Here is a 24,110-nt window from a genome sequence, read left to right as displayed (position 1 = left end):
CACTTTGTAAGAGAAGGTTACGAGTTCAAATCTTTATATAAACGAGAGTTACATTATTTATAAATTAATAAAAGAAAATTTTGAGTTATTCCTCAAATTCAAAAAAAAAAAAATTTGTTTTTGCACATCCACGGAGAAAAAATGGATGTGGAATAATGTTTATGAGATGGTTCGACACCTAGGTCATAAAGATGACAATAAGGTGAAGGATGGAAAGGTGGAGTTTTTTGTTGGACAACTTTTAATCAAATCTTCCATGCAAATTGCAACTTTGATCCGTTGAATCACTTTGAGGCAGCCGTAAGAAATGATGATGTGATATACACAAAGCAATTCAATTCCAAAAAAGTACACCAATGCTTTAGGCTCTTAAAAAGGTTTACTGTTTATGGAAGTTTGCTAATGCGTATCTAACAAAAATATAGTCAGCCACCATTTGGTCAAAACAGATGACTTCCAATAAAATTTGTAAAATAATAGGCGGAGGTCTGGTTCCCCCATCAATATATTCCCTTATTTATATGCATTTGGAACCCTTCCCATTCCATTATCTATCCTTCCTGCTCACAAACAAGAAAATCAATAGAAGGATAGAGGATATAAACATATACAGTAGCTAGAAAATGGCGAAAATTAGAGTGTCATATGTATTGGTGGCTCTCTTTGTAGTTCTCATTTCCATGGAAGCCTCCATTGTTTTTGGTCAAGGCAATGGAAATGCGAATGGCAATGGAAACAAGGGGAGTGGCAACGGAAATGCGAATGGAAATGGCAACACCGGCAGTGGCAATGGAAACGCAAATGGAAATGGCAACACCGGCAGTGGCAATGGAAATGCAAATGGCAATGGTAACACCGGTAGTGGAAATGGCAGCGGGAACGGGAATGGAAACACTGGCAGTGGCAACGGGAATGGAAATGGGAATGGCAACACTGGCAGTGGCAATGGAAATGGAAATGGAAATGGAAATGGCAACACAAGCAGTGGCAACGGGAATGGAAATGGAAACAGCAACACTGGCAGTGGCAACGGTAATGGAAATGGAAATGGCAATGTCAATGTCAACAGCAAGGATATTACAAACTACAACGTATTGTCACCACTACCATCGGGACAAGAGCAATGTCAATGCAAAGCATATACGGCCTGTTATTACAAGACCCTTGTGTGTCCAGCAGAATGCCCTCACAGAAAGCCCAAGAAAAACAAGAAACAAAAGGGTTGTTTCGTTAACTGCAGCAACAAGTGTGAAGTCACTTGCAAGTGTAAGCCATTTCACAAATTTTGTTTTCAATTAATCTGTGTTTATATATACACAACTTGTATAGATCAACATATATATATTTGAACTTTTCTAATACTTAGATCCTTGTTCTTTCGGCAGATAGGAAAGCCAACTGCAATGGATATGGCTCCCTCTGCTATGATCCAAGGTTTGTTGGTGGAGATGGTGTCATGTTCTACTTCCATGGAGCCAAGGGAGGAAATTTTGCCATTGTTTCGGACGAAAACCTCCAAATCAATGCACACTTCATCGGGACTCGACCAGTTGGAAGAACTCGGGATTTCACATGGGTTCAAGCCCTCTCAATCATGTTTGACACACACACTCTTGTCATTGCAGCAAAGAGGGTCTCAAAGTGGGATGACAAAGTTGATGCTCTCATGGTAAGATGGGATGATGAGGACATTAACATCCCTATCGATGGAGAAGCCGAATGGAGGACCAGCGGTGAAGATAGGGAAGTCATCATCGAAAGAACCGACGACGCGAATAATGTAAGAGTCACAGTGGCAGGGCTAGCAGAAATGGACATAAAGGTTAGGCCTATTGGAGAAGAGGAAAATAGGGTTCACAAGTACCAAATTCCAGCTGATGATACTTTTGCTCACTTGGAAACACAGTTCAGATTTTCCAATTTATCTGATCTTGTGGAAGGAGTTTTGGGAAAGACATACAGGCCAGGTTATGTTAGTCCAGTCAAGGTTGGAGTTCCAATGCCCATGATGGGTGGAGAGGACAAGTACCAAACTCCATCCCTCTTTTCAACTCTCTGCAAGGTTTGCAGGTTCCAAACTGCTACTCAATCTGATCAGTTTGCAATCACTAGTGGAGGAGTTGCTCAGTTATGATAATGATCAAGAAATTAAACACGGTTTTTTTGATTTATTTCAGAAATAAAAAATGTTTCAATTGTATGTATCTGGTTTTGACTAACCATTTTAGCATTGTATTCATGAAATTAATAAATTAATATACAAATAAGGGCTGCAAATTAAGCTTGCCCAGGACATATTGCTAATTGACCAAATCTTTGTGCATTATATATTTTCTATCATTTTGATAAATCAGAGAATTAATAATGTTATTGGCATATATACCAAATATGGCTCGTTGGCTGAGCAAAACCACAGCCTTCATTTTGAGCTAAGGTCTTGTGAGTATAGAATCCCACGCAAGGAAGTCTGTGTAACAAAATAATAGATAAGATATCTTCGGCCTCTTTAGTTATTGAGAATTGATTTTAAGTTGAACTCTCTAATTTTAATATGATATATGATTAAAATATGTCATTTCTTGTTTTTGGTGTTCGTTATCAATTTAGGACATTCATTTGCTATTATGCTTAATTATTGTGTCATTGGAGACTAAAATTTCCACCTATCCGCCCCATGTTCTACATTTTCTTCAAGGCTAGGTATGATGGGTTATAGCTCTATTTCAAGTGGTGACTATACTGCTCACTTAGAAATATACAATGGCTGACTCAGGAATGATAACAAGGGTGGGGTTTTTTTTTTTTTTTTTGGTTGCTCGGATTAATTATAAACCTTATTTTTAAACAAATATGTATATCAAAAGTAAGGACGGATCCAACTTTATAACGAGCATTCATATCTGGCATATCAATGTCATGATTTTTGCAAAATGATTCCACGTTCTCTAAAAAAATAGATGAAATGTGCAATAGTGAAGTGAAAGGAGAGCCTATGATTCCCTCTTGCCTCCTTATCAAGTTCAATGGGATGAAAATAGAGAGTTTTGGTAGTAGAGAGAAAAGAGAACCGAGAAGCCAAGTTGACTTTAATTCCTTCCTGATTGAAATTTCCACTATTTCTTTTGTATTAAATATCTCATGTTGTGTAGTGGTTTGAAATTTTTACTCCCTCATGCAAGGTACTGGGTTCAAGTCATAATATCCTTGTAGTGTGTGTGAGTTTAGTACACTATCACCCCTCTCAATAAGAAAGGTCTCAAAAATTTTTTTTCCTTTCTCATGTTGTGTTTTATTATTTTATTAGGTTAGAGAAAGACACAAAATGAATTTGTTAATATTAAAACAAGAAATAACATGCACATGTGGGCTAATAGCCTAATATTTATATGCTGCAGTGGTGGGCTAATATTTATTGTAGTAGAAATAACCTTACAAAATTTACACCAACTTAAAAATTTTGCCCTAGACTGAAGCCCACTTCAGCCTACACATAGGTCCGTCCTTGGACATATAGGTGGTTTTAGAGTTTTGGATGTTTTGGTTATGTGGACTTGTTTCTTAGAACTTGTTGGCTTTGTTGTCTTTGTGAGCTTGGTGCTTTTGCTGTGTTGTAGATGTATTGACTGTATTATTGTAATTTATCTAATTAAATTTGTTATTTTTGGTTCCAAAGAAAACTTCATGTGCAAATAATGTTTAGGGGTGTTCGTTATAGTTCGAAACTAGTAAAACTGAATCAGATCCAATGTTTACTGAGTTGCAAATTCTGATATATATCCAATCTAATCACGCTAGGATTAGCATCCAATTCCATTCAATCTAGTGCCAATTGGATTTGTTTGTTTTTTAGTTAGACAGTGTCAATTAAATTGGATACACTGAAAATGATCAATATTTTTTTAATGGGAGAAAAATATTGAAATATAAAAAATTATTAACAAATTAAATCTAATCAGAAATTTGGATAGAATTCAACTAGGTATAACATGTGTTTTGGTTTTATAATGTACCAACACTATATATTTTTGTTAAACTTTAAACAAAAAGGAATAGTATGAAACCAACCAATTTGGATTGCATTGAATTTTGACAGGAAATCGACTATATGATCCGAAACAAATGCTCTAAAATGCTCTAAAATCATCGAAACTAATCAAACCGGATAGGTTTTGGTTTCTTTGACATGTGCTATTCAAAGACACAAGCATACTTCCTTGGTGGGGCTTATTGATGATAGGAAATTTTGCAGACGGTTAATGGTTGGTGCAAATGTTTGTTGATCACCCGATGAGCTAGCTCGGTTTTAGTTTACCGGTTGACTCTAATATGCTTGGTTTGAGAAACCTCATGATGTTTAACATAATGTCCTTTTAGTGATTGTAACTCTCTTTATAATCTCTTTTAATAAATATCATTATGAAATAAGAAATTAAGCGGGGTTGGTTTGGCCGGTTTGAAGAGATTGAATTAGTACACTATTCCCGACTGTATTGCATATGATCTTAATATTTTTTAGGGTTTCCCTTGAGAGAAGAAGCGTATGTTGCTCTTGTCAACTTTAATAAATTTTGAGTACAGCGTAGGAGTTAAGGCAACACAACTAGTAGATTGCAGTTGACCTTATTATTTAAGTGGGTCCTGTAGTCTTACATAACCTATTGGCAGTGTAGTCGTACAAAATCATTTTACGTTAAATACCTAATTTTTCTTAAGTGAGGGATAACAGTCTTTACGTGATTTCATATTGATTTGGAAAAGGAAAAAAAAAACATATCTATGATAGTGAAAATTGCGCTCATTTAACCATTTTTTTTTTTTTTTTTCAAAAAACAACTATTTCATTTTAAGGGGACAAATACCTAAAACCATAGTCTATATTAAAATGGAAATAGTTATAAAACAAAAAGGAAACAAGATTTTATGTCCAACAAATTCGTTATAGATAAGGATAAAATAAAAAGTTCATTGAGACGCGTGAGCGTGCGACGAGAGGCTAAACATGATTTTATAACTAAGTCTATCTATTCTCTACTCAATATTGAAAGAGATCTCCAAATGCTAATACCCGTCTTCATAAAATTATATTTATATATTTATAAAACAATTTGTACCATATTTACTAGTCACGTCATCTAAAGACGGCGAGACTCACCACAATTACTCATATGATTTCATTTATGTAAGTAAATCCACATATGATAAAAATAAGGCTAGCAAAGTAATTGGTAAATGTGATATAGATCGCAATACTCAAATTGTGTTTGTCATTGGAAAATCTTTATTACATCTTCCACATGCAAATTGTAATATTTTTCAGGAGTCAAGCAATTTCCCCTAAATTATATTGCTTCGAGGTAGCCGAAAGAAATGCTCATGTGAACTGAAAAAGAAAACAGGAAACGCTAATACACCATCAAATATATGAAGCAATCGAGGAATATTTGAAGGTTCCTACAATTCTGAAAAAGCGTGTCGAGTCGTTTATCACAAACTCAAAGCTAATCCCAATGCTTAAGGTTCATAAAAGATTCATTGATCGTGAAGTTTTGTATGGCATCTAACTATAAAATATACTCACAACCATTTGGTCAATAAAAATGAACCCATTTAAATCATAAAATAATTGCACAAATTGCTGGTTCTAAGCTGTTTGATTACATGAAGAAGCAATGTGCACAAGCATCAAGCCGAATCCCAAGGCTTGGGTTCCCTCAACACTCCCTTATATATCTCTCTCTGTACCCTGACCTTCCCATCTATCCTTCAGCCCAAAACACAAGTAAATCAAGAGAAGGAGAAGAGAAGCATACACTAGCTTAGCCAGAAATGGCTAAAATAACATTGTCACATATATTGGTGGCTCTATTTGTGGTGCTTGTTTCTATGGAAGCCGCCTTGGTTATGGGCGCAGGCAGTGGAAATGGAAATGGGAACGGGAATGGGAACACTGCCAGTGGCAATGGCAATGGCAACGGCAACGGTAATGACGATGAAGCTGATGACACTGCTGTGGTACATTACGACGAATTGACGGCACTGGAATCTGGGGAGGAGCGAGGTTTCTGCAAAGCAAAGGGGCCCTGTTATTACAAGACCCTTGTGTGTCCATCTGAATGCCCTCAGCGGAAGCCAAAGAAGAACAAGAAACACAAGGGTTGCTTCATCAACTGCGGCAGCAAGTGCGAAGTTACTTGCAAGTGTAAGTCATTTCACAAAGAAATAGATCATATGAGGAAACTTACTCGTCTGTGACATAATTTATGAATCGGAATTATTAATCATAGGGGTACTTATTTGAATGTATGGTCTAAATTGATAGTTTGACAGCATAGCATGTCACGTATCTAACAAAAAGGCAGTAAATAAATCATATTTATTTGGGGACTATTACTAATGATTTGATCGTGATCTTTCTGCAGATAGGAAAGCTAACTGCAATGGATATGGCTCTCTCTGCTACGATCCTAGGTTCGTTGGTGGCGACGGTGTAATGTTCTACTTCCACGGAGCCAAGGGAGGAGACTTTGCCATTGTCTCAGACAAAAACCTCCAGATCAACGCACACTTCATTGGGACCCGACCAGCAGGAAGGACCCGTGATTTCACATGGGTTCAGGCCCTGGCAGTGATGTTCGACACTCACACCCTTGTTATTGCAGCAAAGAGGGTCTCAAAGTGGGATGACAAAGTTGATGCTCTCATGGTAAAGTGGGATGGTGAGGCAGTAACCATCCCCGCTGATGGAGATGCGGAATGGAGGATGAATGGAGAAAACAGAGAGGTGATAGTCGAAAGAACCGATGACACAAATTGCGTAAGAGTTACAGTTGCTGGTCTCCTAGAAATGGACATAAAAGTCAGGCCTATTGGAGAAGAGGAAAACAGAGTTCATAACTACCAAATACCAGCTGATGATACTTTTGCTCATCTGGAGACACAATTCAGATTTTCAAATTTATCTGATCTCGTGGAGGGAGTTTTGGGCAAGACTTACAGGCCAGGTTATGTTAGTCCAGTGAAGGTTGGGGTTCCAATGCCAATGATGGGTGGGGAGGACAAGTACCAAACTTCGTCCCTCTTTTCTCCTCTCTGCAAGGTTTGCAGGTTCCAAAAACAACCTGAGCTTGCAGCAACTGGAGGAGTTGCTCAGTATTGATAATGATCAAGACTTAAAGATGAATAAATATTGTTTCTGGTTTTGTGCTCATTTTATATTTGTGTGTATCTGGTTTTGGGTAATTAATTAAGCATATTGCAGGCTTGGAAATTAATGAATAAACAAATAAGGGCTGCAAATTAAGCTTGCCCAGGACATTTTCTTAAGTATGTTTATTATCTAAACTGCAGCTTTTCACCAAACTTTGTGCACTCTTTTCTATACATCTAGGCAAATAGAGAATTAAACTATCGTAATCATGTATTGTGACTAACCTTGCTTGTAGGGATGACAAATTCCCCGCCAATTTGGGGCCCCAAGGCACCACCCTCATGGAACACGGATAGGTATAACATGACCCATGACCTGCCCCGTTTAACCGTTTATAGCACATAGGACCTTAGTCCAATCAATCCTGCATCTGAGAAACCCCGTTCTCAACCTAAAATTCTGGCTTCAATTGCATCTAACTTACCAAGCCTACATCTATAGCACAATCTAGCAGGAACAACAATCCAGGACAGATAGGCGTCTGGTTTATATACTAAATAGGATCTTATGCATATGAAGTGTTTAGGATCTAATATTTATGATTTTACGTTGACATGTGTATTGTTTTAGGCATAAGCACAATATCAATACAGAAACGGTATGCAGAGGATCCTCTAAACAGGCACAACAGTTGTAAAATTGATCAGAGAGTTTTTCTAATATATTTGAGAATATTATTCATATTCAATACCATCCATGACAATGACTTTATTCAACTAGAGAGAAACTTGGGGATAACATTTTACCTATATCCCACAAGAAATTAGGAGAGCTAGTTAGGGAGCAATGTCTTATCTACAGGAAGCTTCTACTGCTAAACTCTTTGCTACTCCTTTGCATGGGTCACCAAATGTATTAACTGAGACTTCAACGCTACAAGTCCTTGATCCAACGCAAGCCTGTGCAAGGTATCGCTTCTCAGTAAACCAGTACAAATTAATCATAAGAAATAAGAGGTAAAAAATGGAGGTTCACAGTGTTTTATTAACATAGGAAGCAAGATCACACCTTCTGTACAACGGATAGAGCTCTAGTGCTCTTGCACTGTCCATGGCTAAAGCTCCCACAAGTCCCATGCGGTTTTCCATAACTTGCAAACTTGATTGAAGAAATGACTTGATTAGGAAATGGGCACTCAAGTGAAAGCACAGGCCCTGACTTCCTTCCTGCTTTTGAATCTGAACTCCACATATCTACAGGTGACGGATGAGACTCTGATACATGTGAGCACAAGCTGCCAATCTGTCTTGTAGCAAAAGATATCTGCGTTGGATCACCCCCAATTTCCTCAAACAGGACAAGAGTATTGTCATTTGGTTTCAACCACGAACGGGGTACGTGGTACCTGTAGGAATAGTGATATCAGAATCAAAGTTTCAGTTCAAGTTTTTACCTTAGATTCTCTAGCACTTACAGTTCCTGAGATGGCTTGCCACAGTTCTTTCTGCACTTGTTTGAGTCATAAGGTCCTCTGTAATTGCAAGAGTCAGGGCAACCACTAGTTGGAGAAATATTGGTCGGCCAGTATCGCCCAATGCTTTGTCCGTTCACCCATGCCTCACCCTTCCCCAGCCCTGTGAAGTCTATTGCAACAGGATTACTGCCATCAGGGGCATTAAATTTTGCCTGAATAAGAAAGAATATTTCTTTGGTTAGTATCTAAAAGAATAGAATCCTAGCATTCCTAGTAGCTGTTTTCCTAAAGCATGAGTAGCCTAGGCTGGCTTAAGGAAACCCACTTCGCTGAGAATGCACCACATGCAAGCATGATAGTGCAAGAAAATACAGCATATGCAAATACCTAGCCTGTCGGAAGTGTTAAATCCAGTTTTTGTCCCTGCAATTTCTATCCAAATTCACATTCTTTCCTGTAGTTCTAATTTCAACACATATACTCTTATACATGATAATAATGCTAAAAATTTACCTTGTACCACGTCAAGGGTTGTTTCTTGGGCAAGGTAGGTTGTGAAACCCATTGAGAAGAACTTCCACTGGGAAGACTATCTTCCCCTTTTAGTCCAATCTGCAGTCACAATGACGAAGGCAAAAGACAAAGTGTTAAATTTCGGTGTTTTGATGGTAACAAACTGCTCATTCAGAATGAAGAACTTGGTTTTTTTTATTTTCCTTTTCAGTTTCCCAAATTTTAAGTTATTGGCCCCCATTTTCCCTCAGATTTGTGCAATCTACTGAAATCCATATCAGGGAACTGCAGCAAAATGAAAATTAAACAAAAAGGAAAAATGACCTGATATGTCCATTGCTGAGATGAAAGGTCAATAGTAGTGCCATTTTTCAAGCCTTTCAGCTGTATGGGACCAGTGATTCCAGCACCTGTCTTGTCAAAGAAAGCTCCATAGTTCTGATTGAAAAATAGGTACACAAAAGATATTACTGAGTCATATATTGACCTTAAAGAATGGAATTCGTTCTGCAACAATAGAATAAGATATAGATGAAAGTTTCTTATTAAATGCATGTACTGAAAGCATAAACATTAAGGCCAAACCTGAAGCCCAACAGTCAAACTCAAAAGATCTATTGTGTTCTTCCCAGATGCAAATGTGGCAGGGATCTCCACAGAAACCTTGGCATTGTTACCGTTTCCTATTCCACTCCCTGAAAGGAATTCAATTAAAAGAAAATTACAAGACTAGAAAAGAAAAAGGCTCAAACAGTTGTAATAATTCAACCTATGCGTGTATTTACTTGTCAAGAACTCATTTGGATTTGAAAATTCACAAATGCAAAGTCTGAACATTATCATCAGGCTTTTGTCTTAGTATCTAATCTAATGTACTACAGGAAGCTGATGACACGAAAAGCAAGAAATATAGGACTGCTATATTTAAGATCAAATGGAGCCTAATGAGAGAATATTTTGAAAGCTTCTTTTGCAATACAGTTAGCAGAAACTATGTTTAATGTCCACAGAATAGCTTGGGGGATATAGAACTTAGATTGGTCAAGCAATGTCAGGTTAGCATTCCAATTAGTTTTAGAGTGAGATAAGATACATCAAATCAACAAATAAAAGGTCTAACATCAGAGTGTATCTACAAATTCAAAGAAGGATTTACAAACTTATGCAAGCATGGCATTGACCTTGTTTTGACTAATAAATATGTTTGAAAAAGGCAAGTATGACTCATTCTTCCACCCCAATTTCAGAGGATTCCTATTGGATTTGCAGTCCCTGAAGGCATCTCCAAAGTACAAAGGTTTAGGGAAAATGAAAATGGGGTTTCCTTCACAATTTCTAAAGACAATGTCAACGTCTATTTGCCAGTGCAACTAAAGTAGCAGCCGGATTACCACCAAGGGCATGAAGGCCAAGCAATCGACTTGGAACCAAATTAAATTATTTTATTCATACCTGCAAGCTTTCCATTAATAAATGCATGCAGGGCATGGCCAAGTGATTCCACATGAAGAACAGTTTGAGATCCATCTTGAAGGAACGTTTCAGAATTTGTGACATCAATGCTGCAAAATTTGTTTAGAAAAGGGATTTCAATCTTGAAAGAAAGAAATCAAGACAACTGGCTGAAAGGCAATAAATACATATTAAGAAAGCATCCATGGATTACCTTAAAGAGTACCATAGATAGTCACTTTTATCAGCTGTTGTGTTTATTTGCTCCAACAATCCAACTCTGGTAAATGCATCATCCTTTGAAATACCCACTGGTTCATTTATCCAACTCCAGCCTGAGCCCAAACCTTCAGAGGAATCAACGTCATCTATCAACGAGTGATGCATGAAGCTTGGAATCATGGCGGCAGAGTTGATCTGTCATGATAATGTTATATACTTTGCTTATGAGACTGTTACAATGAAAGAGAAAAACAAGACATGATTTGACCTTACTACTTATGAAGAATTTAAAAGAAAATGTTTACATTCTACACTTCAACAAATAAATATAGGTACTTTTCTTCAATTACAAGCAAACACAAGTGAAATAGAAGCTAAGGAGCAAACCTTTGCAGTGTTAAGCACTACATTTTTGCAATCCGGTAAGATGCTCACAGACCATGCAGGCAAGTGATATGAGTTTCCATTGAACGTCACAGTGGCATCAGATTTGGTGTCATAATTGGCAAGAAAAGCAGCACATACCGATCCTGTTTTGTAAACAGTTGCCTGAAGATGTGATAAAATAAAATTAATAAAATACATGTTAATAAATAAAATCACATGTTGCGGGGGCATTGACCTAGACCAATGGAATAAGACTTCACTTCAGATAGACAAAGCATACAGGTGAAGACTAGAAGCTCTATGACCTCTATTATTAGATTTTTGAGATCTCGAAGAACAAGTTTTGGATCCAAAACTATACCACTGTTTACTAGGCACCATTTTCAGATCAATATTAAGGAAGTTCATCTAAACCCTTCAGATACGACAGATACTTCCTCTTAGATACTCTAACGTGAATATCTAAACCCTTCAGATACGACAGATACTTCCTCTTAGATACTCTAACGTGAATAACTTGTAAGTTCAGATACAACTGATATTTCTTCTCGGATAGTCAAACATCAATAACTTGTGCTCTATGTTACTCCATTCCACTTATAAGTATGGGTACCAAATCCCACACTAGATATGGCTGAGCATTCACCTAGACTGGAGGACGTTGAGCCCTAGAAGTTTATGTAAAAACTATCATCATACCCACGAATCAGGAGAAAAAGGATACTTTGTAAAACTGAGAAAAATCATTATACCTCCAAGTTCGGACCACCAACAGAAACATTTTTTGGGTCAGTGGCCACAATTGCTTCTTCACAAAGCTTTATGGCCTTATGCACATCTTTTAGGTGACCCCACTTAGGTTGTCTAAGAAGTCCTGCAACAGACATGGAAAAGTTGAATTGATTACTGATGACACATCTATGATATGTGCACTGATGTTCTTAATTATCATTTTTTTCTCATGAAAATTACATCTTAACATTATAAGTATTGTCTGTACTCCAAGCATCAGGTTGACCAAAAACGCCAGTTCATTTACACAGCACCAATGAGCACAAGTTTTATATAAATACAATTAGCAGACAAGTCTACACCATCAGCAGTAGTAAAGCGATAATATATGGCATAATAGACAGCATACCATACTCATCAATTGGAGCATCATAGTCATAACTTGTAGCAATAAAGGGTCCACCAGTACTCCGCCCAAAGTTAGTCCCACCATGGTACTGTTGAAGAGCAACAAAGAACAAATCACTTCATCTTTTCCTGGTTTTAGAAACTCAAATGTTAATAAACTCCAGATACAAGCAGTACCATGTAATAGTTTTGGAAAGTTCCACCTCGCTGAAAGAAGCGCGCTACAGAAAATGCGAGGTCTTCCACTGGTCTCTGAGGTACAGCACCACCAAAGGATAGAAACCTAGTGATCATGAATGTTTGAAGGTTGCAAATAAAAGAGCAATCATATAGAAAGAATATAGGTGATACCAGCAACCAATTCAAATTTACACAAGACTAGTTCAAAATGTAATAGTATAGGTCAGCACGTTACCATCCACTCCAATTCTCAGTCCACATTTTGGGTCTCTTGTCAGGAAGTTTTGGGGTCCATTGATCACAGTAAAATCCATTGCAAGTGCTGATCTGTAAGTAGTTAAACGCAAGCAAAGGAAGCATGGTGAGAATGCCTGCATTTATACAAGGTCAATACAATACAAATGGAAAGTCACTAAGAGAGTCTTACCACAGAAGCAGGAGCATCGTCTTGCTGGCACATGACCCAGGGCACCCCTGTATCCAAAGCCACAGCCATGCTTGCTGCCCAATTAATATACTTCTGGGCAGCAGGCCCGTATGCTTTATCAATGTTTCCATACTCGTTTTCAATCTGCCATAATGGAAATAACAATCAACATCCTCTAAAATCTAACAATTACCACATTGAGTGAAATACTAAAACACATATATAAATATTAAACCTGGGATAAAATGATGGGTCCACCCTGAGATGCATAAAGTTTCTCCTTCTTCATCATATCAACAATTTTGGCTGTAAACCGTTGCATCTCTGCCTGAACCACAGATATTTTCATAAATGAATTAATGAAGTTGAGAAAATACCAAGAAGAAAAAAAGAAGAAGCAGGCAATTCGCAATTGAAACCTTGAACGGCTCATTGTCAGTTCGCAATTGAATTCCAGGAATAAAATGCAACCAAAGAGGAAAGCCACTGTTCAAAAGTTGAAACAACAACACAATTACACAATAAAATTCCGCAGAAATACTAAAATAAGTAAAGCCATCATAAAGCAACTTCCTTTTTATTCCCAAAGAACAAAAAGGAAAGGAAATTGAATAAAATCCATACCCGTAGTTCCATTCTGCGCATACATAAGGACCAATTCGAAGATGCACATAAAGACCAGCTTGTGCTACTATCTTCACAAATTTAACCAAATCTTTTCGTCCACTAAAATCATACTGCAAAATGGATTTTGCCAGTAACCATCATAACAGAGACAAAATGCAGCGCATTCAAGAATAAACATCGATAACCCGTGAGAGAGAGAGAGAGAGAGAGAGAGAGAGAGAAGAACTGTTTGGTTTGGTTGCTAGAAAAGCTAAAAGTATAAATATTAAAATGAACAATAAAATTCCCGGTATCATGATGAGTTCTTTAGCTTTTTTCTTTCCTGACAATTAACAAGAAAAGAACAAACTTCAACATGACTAAAAACACTAGTGTAGTAATTGGTATTAACATTGTTCCAACATTTTCTCAGGCAACTAAACGCTGCCGTATTGGATTTGAAGAACTCATGAAAGGCAAGAACCAAGAACCATTAATGTGATTACAGAGAGAGAGAGAGACCTGGCCACGAACTGGTTCGTGAAAGTTCCAGAAGACGTAGGTCTCAATGACATCCAAGCCTCCGTCCTTGGATTTCTGAATAAGGTCCGGCCACATCTATATACACACAGAGCAATTCAGAGAGAAAATTTAAAAAATTCAAAAAAAGAAAAAGAAAAAAAAAACAGAGAGAGAGAAAGTACCTCGGGAGTGCTTCGAGGGTAGTGAATGGAGCCAGAGACCAACACTCTGCGCTTGCCATCAATCACCAGCGCTCTGTGATCGTACGTCACAGTCGCGCAATACGACGCCGTCGCCAGCACTCCAAGCACCAAAACCACCACGACTTCAATCCTCAGCTCGCTTCCTTTCATCTCCGTCCTCAAAACACTTGTGCGTTTTCTGTCCAATATTTATTACAAAATTGATTTCTGAAAAGCAATTTCTTCAAGCAATGATTAAGTGAAAACGGTTTCTTGCAGCATTTGCTTTGCTGTGTCTTAATTTGGATTCTTTGTTTCTGTCTCTGTTTTGATTCGCTTGGCCGCTTCCTTAAAACAACGCTTGCAATCAAACCGGTGACGTTTTGAAGAGCGTCATCAGTGTCGTCTTCTTCTCCTTCTCTTCTGCTGCTTCTGCTACTCGCTAATCAGTTATTAACTATCTAGAGCTGTTTTGGTAATGAGCGCCTTAAATGCTGTCAAAGCTAGAAAAAGATCAGGTGTTACGAGGCGCAGGGGAAGATTGTTGCTCCACGTCGGCCAGTTGTTGTACGGAGACGCGTAGTAATAATTTCTTTTGAGACAGTGACGGAAGGTTTTTTTTTTTTTTAACTGCCTGTGATTCTTACCTTGTCGGGTAAGAATTTAAGAAAAATGGATTAGTAGTGGTAATTATGGTGAAAGTGTGGTTAATGTGAGTGGTTTTGTAATTTAGTTGCAGGTGAGCGGGAGCTGGCGTTTGGTTTGGTTTGGTTATGCGTTGTGTGAACGCCGGGACTTGAGTCAGAGAAAATCTCGTGAGGGAGAGAGATATGGGTAAGCCTACCTCATTGTTATTTATTATTACATAGAAATTAATAGTTTTTTTTTTTTTTTTTTATAAATATTTTGTGTGGCAATGCTCTACTGTAGGATAAAGTGGATTGAACTCGAATATAAGAGTACAGACACACTGACCTGGTCTATTGGCTTGACCTAAATCTGCAAATTTAAATTGTTTTTAGTGTATTTATTACATTAGTTATTAATGTAATTAACACTTTGCCACATTTTGCAACATGATATTGGTGGTCCATTAGGTCATGGAGTGGTAGGGTGCCACTACTCACGAATTTAGCAACGATTTTAAAAGCATCTTCTTTTTTGTGATTTTAGAATCTGAAATCATTAGTTTGCAAGTTGACGAGTTTTATGAGCAGGATATACTATATGGAACCGAGCTATGACAAGCTGGATATAAATTATTGTTGGAATATTATAAAGAAATTTAGAATGATATGATAAAGAGCTGGCAAGGAAGAAGAGAGATAAAGCGATGAGTCTGATATATTCTTTCAAGTTTCATGTAGAAGCAGTGTGCATGCATATGGATAACCTAGTCTAAATTCCACCGTGACCGGCCCACTCCCTTGACGGTTGTCGTCATGCAGGACTTTGTAATTTGTTTATGACACAAGAGAAAAGTGAGTCTCACCTCAATCTCATGCACGACTTTGAAAACAACAAAGGTTTGCGGACAAATATCATTATCTGCTCCAAAGCCACTACAGAGAACAATTTGCCTTTCTTCCACCTGTCTTAATCTGTACTATTTGATCAATTGATATATATATCACTGTATATAATCGAATCTGCGTCGGTATCATAAATTAGAGTATCTTGTATCATCCATATCATTTGTTATTTAAAAAAAAAAGAGTATCTTTCATTCATAATTCATATTATTTGTATTATTTATTTAATTGTTTGTTGATATGTATTTTTGTGTGTCTTTTTAATTATGCTTCTTTCGTTTTTCATTTGTCTTTCGTATTAGGAGAGAGATAAAAATTAAAAGAGGTATGAAACGGATCTAGCTAAGTTTTTCTACCCAAGTCATCTCAATGCGGAAAGAAAACTAAGACGTGCACATTTGAAAAAACATTTCTTTCTTTGCTGCGATACATTTGAAAAACATTGAATGGGTGGTTTTGTAACATTATTGTTGAGTGGAAGGTTGATCATTCGTAGCTTGTGAGCTGCCCAAGCTTGCCGGGGGCATATGTCCAGTGTCAGGCTCCAAATAGATTCTGCATGTTCTAATTTAGCATTTCTTTCCCCTACGCATGCATGTCCGGATGTGATACATGCCTGCCCATGGTACCTAGCTAGCCTTATCAAACATCATGACCATTCTTCCTTGCTTGAGAAAAAGAAAGAAAAAGAAAAAGAAGACACTACTACAATGCAAACCACCTCCATGTGCGCGCCCAGCTTACCTAACAAGTGACGGACAGAAAGCATATTGAAAGCCTAAGGTTGGAGAATTTTTTCGGTTTAGGCTGTGGATCACGTCACTTGTCGGAGCACAGAGGATTCTTTCATGAAAACAAAAAGTTCCTCTTATTTGTGTGTAGTCGTATGGGTGACGTTGAATTTCGTCTCAAGTAGACTAATCATATTAATCATATTACTCATATAGTTCTAGTACCATTAATTGTCATGATTACGGAGCTAGATTGGTACATTTGAGGGAGGGGGAGAGGATTTATGTTAAATGATTACATAATATATGTAAAATTATTAAGGAGTTATGTAGAGGATGGGAATTCAACATGGAAAATATTAGTGACATCAGGAGTTATTCAAACTCTTTAATTTAACATTCTCATGTGTGTGTCTCATGAATCGATAAAATAAAGTAGAATTTATACATGGCACGTTCTCTATCAGAGAGTTCGTGTAAGAGTTGTTTGACAGGACCCGATCCAAATTCCGCTTTGGAATTCGAGCCAAGTCCTGTGCGTGTCCGATACCTGGCGAATGTCGGGCACCAATAACCTTTTTACCCATCTCGTTTCAAATTCTTTTAAAATTTCCCTTAGACTTCTGCCGAAAATTCGGCAGAGTCTCCCCTGTATTTTGTCCAAACCCAAAATCTTCCACCTGTCAAACAAGCACATAATTCCACACCAACTGCCAGAATAATTCACATAAACACTATTCAACTCGGTTTCTCAGTTTCAACTACATATCAGAGCATTTTCTACAAATTTACAAAACTTTAAGAAATTTACAATGAAGTCCTACACTTTGTGGTGGTGTTGCGGAAGCTGGGAATGGCCCGGGTGGTTTCCTTCGCACTTCTACGGCCTGGGGGCGAAAAACAAGTTCGAAGGTGTGAGTGGACAAAAATAATGTTCTCAAATCAATTTACAAACACAATAACCCCCAGTATACGATAAATAGGGTTATAAAGCTATAGTTCGTCTGAAATCAAATCATAAGCATTCAATGCAATAAGTATGTATGTACGTACCGATACAGGTGTAAAAATATGCACGAATATCATAAAACTGCTGTAAAATAACTGAAAACCACAAGTATATAAAAATACTGGAAGTCCTTTAAAAACTACCACCTAAGTGTACCCCTGAAAGATCCGTCAACTCCCCTGGCAGGTCTCGGCGACACACAGTCTATCCGAGCCGCAATCTAGCAGGATTCAGGGGACTATGGTCAGCTCGATCCGCCGGCAGGTCTCGATGACACCAAGTCGACTCGAGCCGCTCTGGCAGGATGCAGGGGACCGTAGTCAGCCTGATCCGTAAATCCTGGCAGGTCTCGGGGACACAGAGTCAGCCGAGCCGCAAATCCTGGCAGGTCTCGGGACACCAGGTCTGCTGAGCCGCAAATCCTGGCACTCAAGGTCCGAGCGTCCCCGAAACTCGTGACGCAATGTCAAGTGCACTGACAGAACTGTAAACAGACTGGATGTCCGTAGACATCGGTCCGTCTGAGGGTAATCACTAAAAACAAGTGGGTACATGGTGGTTCTAATTAGAAAAATCTGATAATTCTCCGAAATCTGATAAGTCTGAGCTAAATTACTATCTTTGTATCGAAAATCTCAAGTCTGCTGCTCAACCAAATATTATAAAAATAAAGATATTTCACAATGCAAATCATGCTCAGAAAATATGTAATAACAATTATTCAAGATCAAATATGAAATTTAATTATAAAATCGTTTAGGAAAGAAAAGTCCACTCACTGCTGGTCCGAGCTAGCTGGACCCTTTGAAAGTCCCTCCTGTGGATCGATCGGACCTCTGGTGCCTGATTAACCAAGAATAATAAATTAATAAAACTGTTCAATAAAAGAATTAAATTAAACACCCTGCCCCCGGCTCCTAAAAATATGTGCACTCATTTTAAAGTCACTTCTATGCCCACTTTAGCTTTTCAGACAATTAGAACGGCCTTAAAAGACCCGAAGCTTTACTAAGCGATAAATCGTCAGACCGGCCGATCCGGGATCCCGTGGGGTCCACGATCTCCGATGGCCAATCTGGGATTCTCTAAAGGTTTCTTACAGAGAAAGAACCATGTTTCGCGAATTTGGTTCGAAACGGATGGTCGGATTAGCCAAAATCGAGTTATCGCTTAAAATCCAAACCCTAGCCCCAGGGTTCGCGTTTTCGGAGTATCCGGGACTCTGACTCGCAATCCGTCGAATCCTACACGATCCTGGAATCATATGGAACGACATATCTGAATTTGGGTGCGATTCAACAATTCGACGACACTGCACCCAAGGATCGCGCGATATGGACAATCCGTTCGGGGCTCAAACGAACTCCAAATCGAGATCCGCAAAATCCTACGCGCTCGTGACGACACGAGGATCGCAAAACTATATAGAGTCACCTCACCACCCTCTCCCACGCGCCGCCACACGCGCGGGCAGATTGGGTGTCCAAAGCGATACCGGGTTGTCGGAAAAACTTGGAACCAAGACTCCAAACTCCTATCCTAGGTACAAAAAACCCTATTTGGAGTCACTTTTGTTCTTGGACATACCCCAAAAAGTGGCCGAAAATGGCCGATCACGACGGCCGAAGTTCGGCCGATTTTCAAGTTGAAAATCGAGTATTCTAGAGCCAAAATCGATCAAAACCCATGCATCCATCAGTTAGAGCACGAAAAATAGGTGAGAAACCATACCTTACTCGAACGATTTGGTGGAAAATTGAGGGAGAACGAGAGGAGAGAAGTTTGAGTGAGAATCAACGGTTTTTCGCTCAATTCCGGCGACTCCGGCCGGTGCAGGGGCCGCAACGGCTCGGGAAAGGACGGCGGGGGAGTGGCGGTACGTTTGGCACCCTTGCCGGAGATCAGCTCGGCCTGTGGCAGCAGGTGTGGCGTCGAGAAGGGAGGGAGGTCACGGCTGGGCTCGATCGGGAGGAGAGAGAGAGAGAGGAGAGAGAAATGAGGAGAGAGGAGGGAGAAAGAGATAAAAATCTAACTTTTGTCCAAATTACCGTTTTGCCCTTCGCGGTATTTTGATCGTATTTTCTTCGTTACAACTCCGTGTCTACGGACTCGTTTCGCCGTGCTCTACGCAACGGCGCAAGCGGAATTGCCAAATTCTTTCTCGATCAAAAAGTCAATTTTTCCCCTATTAAAATATGCGATGGCAAAATTGTCTTTTGGGTAGAATAAATTAATCCTAATTTTTAGATATTTTGGTTTGGGTTATTAGGTGTGTATTACTGACCCATACGGCTCACCTATTTATAGGGTCGAGATTTTGGACCCAAAAAACTAAAAACTAACGGTAATCGACTGAGTTTAAACTCACATTGACCAAAAAGTTAACACCAATTTGGTATAACAGATTGAACCGCCCAAGGTCGAACATGGTGGCAATACCCAATACCCCACCAAACCGAACTAATATATATATATATATATATATATATATATATATATATTATTTTAAATACACATGTCAGCTTATCACTCATTATAATAGCTGATTCTAAGAGTTTAGAATGTAGCCGACTGCATTGAATCAATAATTTTTCCCCTTCCTTTGATATCATCGATTCGAAAATTGGAGCCATCCCCAAACTAAAAATCTTAAACCTCAAACCTCTCATCCTCTCAAATCCATCTATATCACCTCCACCATCGATCGAAATTTTTTCAACTTCTCATCTCTCTCGATCAAAACCTCTAAAAACCTCTCATCTCTCTCAATAGAATCCTCTGAAAAATCTCTCATCTCTCTGAAATCAAATCCATAAACTCTCTGAAACCTCTCACCTTCACCGTTGCTGGCTCTTCTTCTTCGTCGCTGAGTAAGTATTGAATAGGGTTTCAATTTGAATTTTCTGCTACATTAGGGTTTCGATTGATGGTTTGACTAATTTAAGGGTTCTGATTTGTCCTGAAACAACCCTAAAAACTGGGCTTCTAAATTGCCCAGAAACTGGCATAAAATTGGGCTTCAAAATTTCCCTCAACCTGGGCTAAAAAAATGGCCACGCATAGCCCGAAAAGTTCCCAAAAAACTAGGCTAAAATCCCAAATACTCTCATCAATGATTGGCCCATTATCGAATCGGACCGACAGTCGTAATTGGTGATACTTGTTGAGGCCCAAAAAATCCAACCAAATATATTCTCTGCTCAATGCGATACCTTACTGAGAAGAAACTCGATTTGGGCACTTGAAAGTTCGTCATACACGCTTGCACGAGTCACGATCCACGTGCCATGCCAAGCAAATGTGTAACATGTCAAGCTAAGAGTTGTACCAAGCCTATAAAATGCACCGGCTCTATGAACCCATGCTAATTATCCCGCCAAACGCCGTTTTGACTCGACCATAGCCTTTTACAACACGATGAAATTCGGGCACGAGCACAAGCACGCCAATCAACATGCCATGCCAAGTGGAAAACACTTTATTTTACACCTAGCCACGCTACAAGCTTAAGTGGGCTCATGCCACGCAAATGCATGGGGCTTGCTGAGTGAGTTGTTGTATGGATGGTAACGAGCATTCATGAGGCTCATTGATGAGCCGAGAAATGGAAGTTTTGGGATGTTTGGGAGCCCCAAAACTCGAGCCCATTTCTTGAGCCCAAATGTGTGGGTAAGCATAAGGAGACAAATAGGAAGGCCATTACTTCAGAAAATTGGCCTATCACCTTAATAAAAATGGTCCATCACTTTAGGAGGTTGGCCCATTCCTTTGGTACACTAACCCATCACCTTAGGAAGGCCTAAATGACCAAGAAAATATCTGAAAGTCTCCAGCACATGGCTGGAGACAAAACAACTACAGAAGCCAAAAGCCATTCACGAAGGTAGACTGTTGGGAGGCTCCAGCATATAGGCAAAAGCAAACTTCAAAGTAGATCGTCGATAAAACCAAAAGGTAATAGCGCGCGCAGGTTGCTAGGAGAAAAGACACCCTTCAAACCAGCGCCCTTACTTATTTTTTTCTCCTACCAGCTCTTGCCATGGAAGAGAAAAGGAAAGAAGGTGAGGGGGTAGCCAAAAATAGGAGTTTAACACTGAAGCAGCTGGGGAAGATTTTTGAGCTCCAAAAAATCTTGTCTTTGTGTGTTTGGATAAATGAGGATTTCACAAATTAGGATGAATCAAAGGAAGGGAAGACTTGGCAAAATTGGAGAGAACTCATTAGGGTTTCTTGGGAAGAAGGAGCTTCTAGTGGTTATAAAAGAAAGGTATCCTCTACCCATTATCTTAACCACATCTAGAGAGAGCAAGTATCACCTTTCATCCCTGGAACCCTTCAAATTCGAGCCATATTCCTTCATCTCTTCCTATTTTCTCTTATGACAAGCCATTCCAGAGTCTAACAAAGCTTTTGTTAAGCTGCCGGAAAATTGCTCAAGCCACCAACTTCTCCTCTCTTTCTCTCTCCTCAACGAACCCTCTTAAAATTCCTTCTCCTCTACTTTGAAACCTCTATTTCTCATAGGAACTCACATCCCTCTTTATCTTTAATGCTAAACTCATGAATGCTTAGCTTTCATGCCACAAACTTCTCATGTTAAGCCAAAAATTTATTTGCAAGCGACTATTGTTTTTTGTTGGTGAAGATAACCAGGGTGTTTCCTAAGGCTCAACTATCTTTTCGAAGCACTCTTGGTGTCTAATTCTTGAACTCAGATTCAGGGACAATTTCACACATTTGGCTCCTTTACAACAGTCCAGACCCATCTGTAGCTGGTGGAACGAAAAAGCCACTATAATACTGAAATTCGGTAAACCGCCTCTATCGGCGGTGGCGACGATTGTGATTTTCCCTTTACAGTTCAAAGAGGTTCGATTACTGGTGTGACTAGATCAGTTCAATTATCGAACTGAACCCGGCACTACCTATTTCACACAAGCTTCATGGATCGCATTTGTGACACTCTACAAAAATCCATTAACCTTAATAGAAGTGTTTATACACATAAATATTCAGAGGCCTTTTAAAAAGCAAAATTGAGCAACATGCATATGTCGGTTGTTAGCTGAACCACATGAAATTAATAATGTTTCTATAAAAGCACAAGTACCGCTCAAATAATTCTTCTAGAAGCTGTCCCTTCTCAAGGAGTAACATATCAAGTGTTTTTCCAAGAACTCAAAATAAACATTGCTTTTGGCATTAATTTGCACTTTTACAGAAGCTAATTGAAACTCCTGGTTTGATGAAACATAACACATTTTCTTTGGTTTGGAAATAGTGGTAAACCAGTATAATACATTTATCAATTGCACGAGTAGGAGATGTTCAAATTTATCATAAAAATTAGACACGAAAATACTTGCTTTTTTTCTTAAAAGTAAGAACTCCTACTTTTTTACGAATACAGTTTAATATGTGTTTTTGATGAATTATTTTTGTATATATATATATATATCAACTATAATTTGCAGAAAATAAGAATGTAGCAGTGTTCAATTATATGCGTATTGACCTAGATGCCTAGCTAGGGTTGGCCTATTCGGAAAAATGAGATTTTTTTGTTTTTGGGCGGTGCAGGCGTGCAGCTAGCGAGTGCCATATAAAATGGTCCAACTCAATTGCCAAAAGCTACTTAGATATACCAAATATATACCACTAATATCCAATCCAAACCAACCACTTCAAAGTAAATTAAGCCACCAAATAATAATGGGATTGACACTTGTTCATATATGTGCTCGTTTAAGTACTCCCACGAGTCACCCTATTTCTAAAGCTAACCAATAATTTGATACCAAATCCCATTACTAAATGAAGACACTGTTGACCTCATACATTTTGGTTATCCCCAAAGGAGTAGGCACAACGCACTATTTTGATATAATGGGTATCTCACAAGAAATAAAAATGCAACTATTGTTGTGGATGAATTATTTTGTTTATACTTTTTTTTTTTTTTCTCTCACAAACGATATATTGAGAGAGGGAGTTTTGAACACATGAATCGGATATATAGGTAACCGCTCTTAATCACTTGAGCTACAAACCGTTTATTGGTTTGTTTATATATTTTAAGCTGGTTATTATGCTCCATGTTTGAAATTCCCATTTCCAAATAATAACCTAGTGGTGAATTTGGATACTTGGACAAAGTTTGAATGATATTTTTGGAGGAGGACAATATTACATGATTGTCGTAGCAATGGTGATTAAGGATACCACGTGATAAGTTTGGTGTGACATTATTGTAGTGGTTAAGATTTCATTTTGGTCTGAGTGGTGGTTGAGTTTTAGATGGTGATGGTTTCTATTTAAATCTATCTTTGATTTTTTAGGGAACTAGGGGAGTGGGGACAATAATGACACAGGAATATGTTGCTGCCACAAACAAGCACATTGACAATTTGACATAATCACATGGCTGTTAAAGCCTTGTACTATTTTTAGCATTGTGAAAGTGTAATCATATATTAACTCACGTGAGATAGATTAGATTAATTGACCAAAATAATATGTTCGTCTCTTGCACTCGAATATTATCAATTAAATCACACATCTTGATATAAATTTACCTAATCTATGG

At 38.5% G+C, this 24,110-nt stretch overlaps 3 protein-coding genes across 3 annotated transcripts; 2 read left to right on the top strand and 1 right to left on the bottom strand.

The window, feature by feature from the left end:
* Window positions 1-623: 623 nt before the first annotated feature.
* On the top strand, window positions 624-2,134 carry LOC117630183. Its single transcript, XM_034362928.1, has 3 exons — window positions 624-726; window positions 1,084-1,266; window positions 1,386-2,134. The coding sequence occupies exons 1-3, from the start codon at window positions 624-626 to the stop codon at window positions 2,132-2,134; spliced, it is 1,035 nt and encodes a 344-aa protein (XP_034218819.1).
* A 3,692-nt stretch (window positions 2,135-5,826) lies between these two features.
* LOC117630182 lies at window positions 5,827-7,156 on the top strand. The gene is made up of 2 exons (XM_034362927.1): window positions 5,827-6,199; window positions 6,420-7,156. Exons 1-2 carry the CDS (start codon window positions 5,827-5,829, stop codon window positions 7,154-7,156), a joined length of 1,110 nt encoding a protein of 369 aa, XP_034218818.1.
* A 681-nt stretch (window positions 7,157-7,837) lies between these two features.
* Window positions 7,838-14,691, bottom strand: LOC117632999 (beta-galactosidase 8). The gene is made up of 19 exons (XM_034366656.1): window positions 14,253-14,691; window positions 14,071-14,166; window positions 13,567-13,679; window positions 13,362-13,428; window positions 13,178-13,270; window positions 12,943-13,086; window positions 12,751-12,842; window positions 12,513-12,618; window positions 12,337-12,424; window positions 11,948-12,069; window positions 11,196-11,357; window positions 10,801-11,003; window positions 10,587-10,696; window positions 9,720-9,829; window positions 9,459-9,572; window positions 9,135-9,233; window positions 8,622-8,833; window positions 8,216-8,552; window positions 7,838-8,106 (listed from the first exon to the last, which is right to left on the bottom strand). Exons 1-19 carry the CDS (start codon window positions 14,421-14,423, stop codon window positions 7,999-8,001), a joined length of 2,547 nt encoding a protein of 848 aa, XP_034222547.1. The 5' UTR covers window positions 14,424-14,691; the 3' UTR covers window positions 7,838-7,998.
* Between the last annotated feature and the right edge of the window lie 9,419 nt (window positions 14,692-24,110).

This window comes from Prunus dulcis, chromosome 6, assembly GCF_902201215.1.
Source record: "Prunus dulcis chromosome 6, ALMONDv2, whole genome shotgun sequence".
In the NCBI taxonomy this organism is placed as follows: Eukaryota; Viridiplantae; Streptophyta; class Magnoliopsida; order Rosales; family Rosaceae; genus Prunus; species Prunus dulcis.
This window is presented reverse-complemented; position numbering and strand designations above follow the sequence as displayed.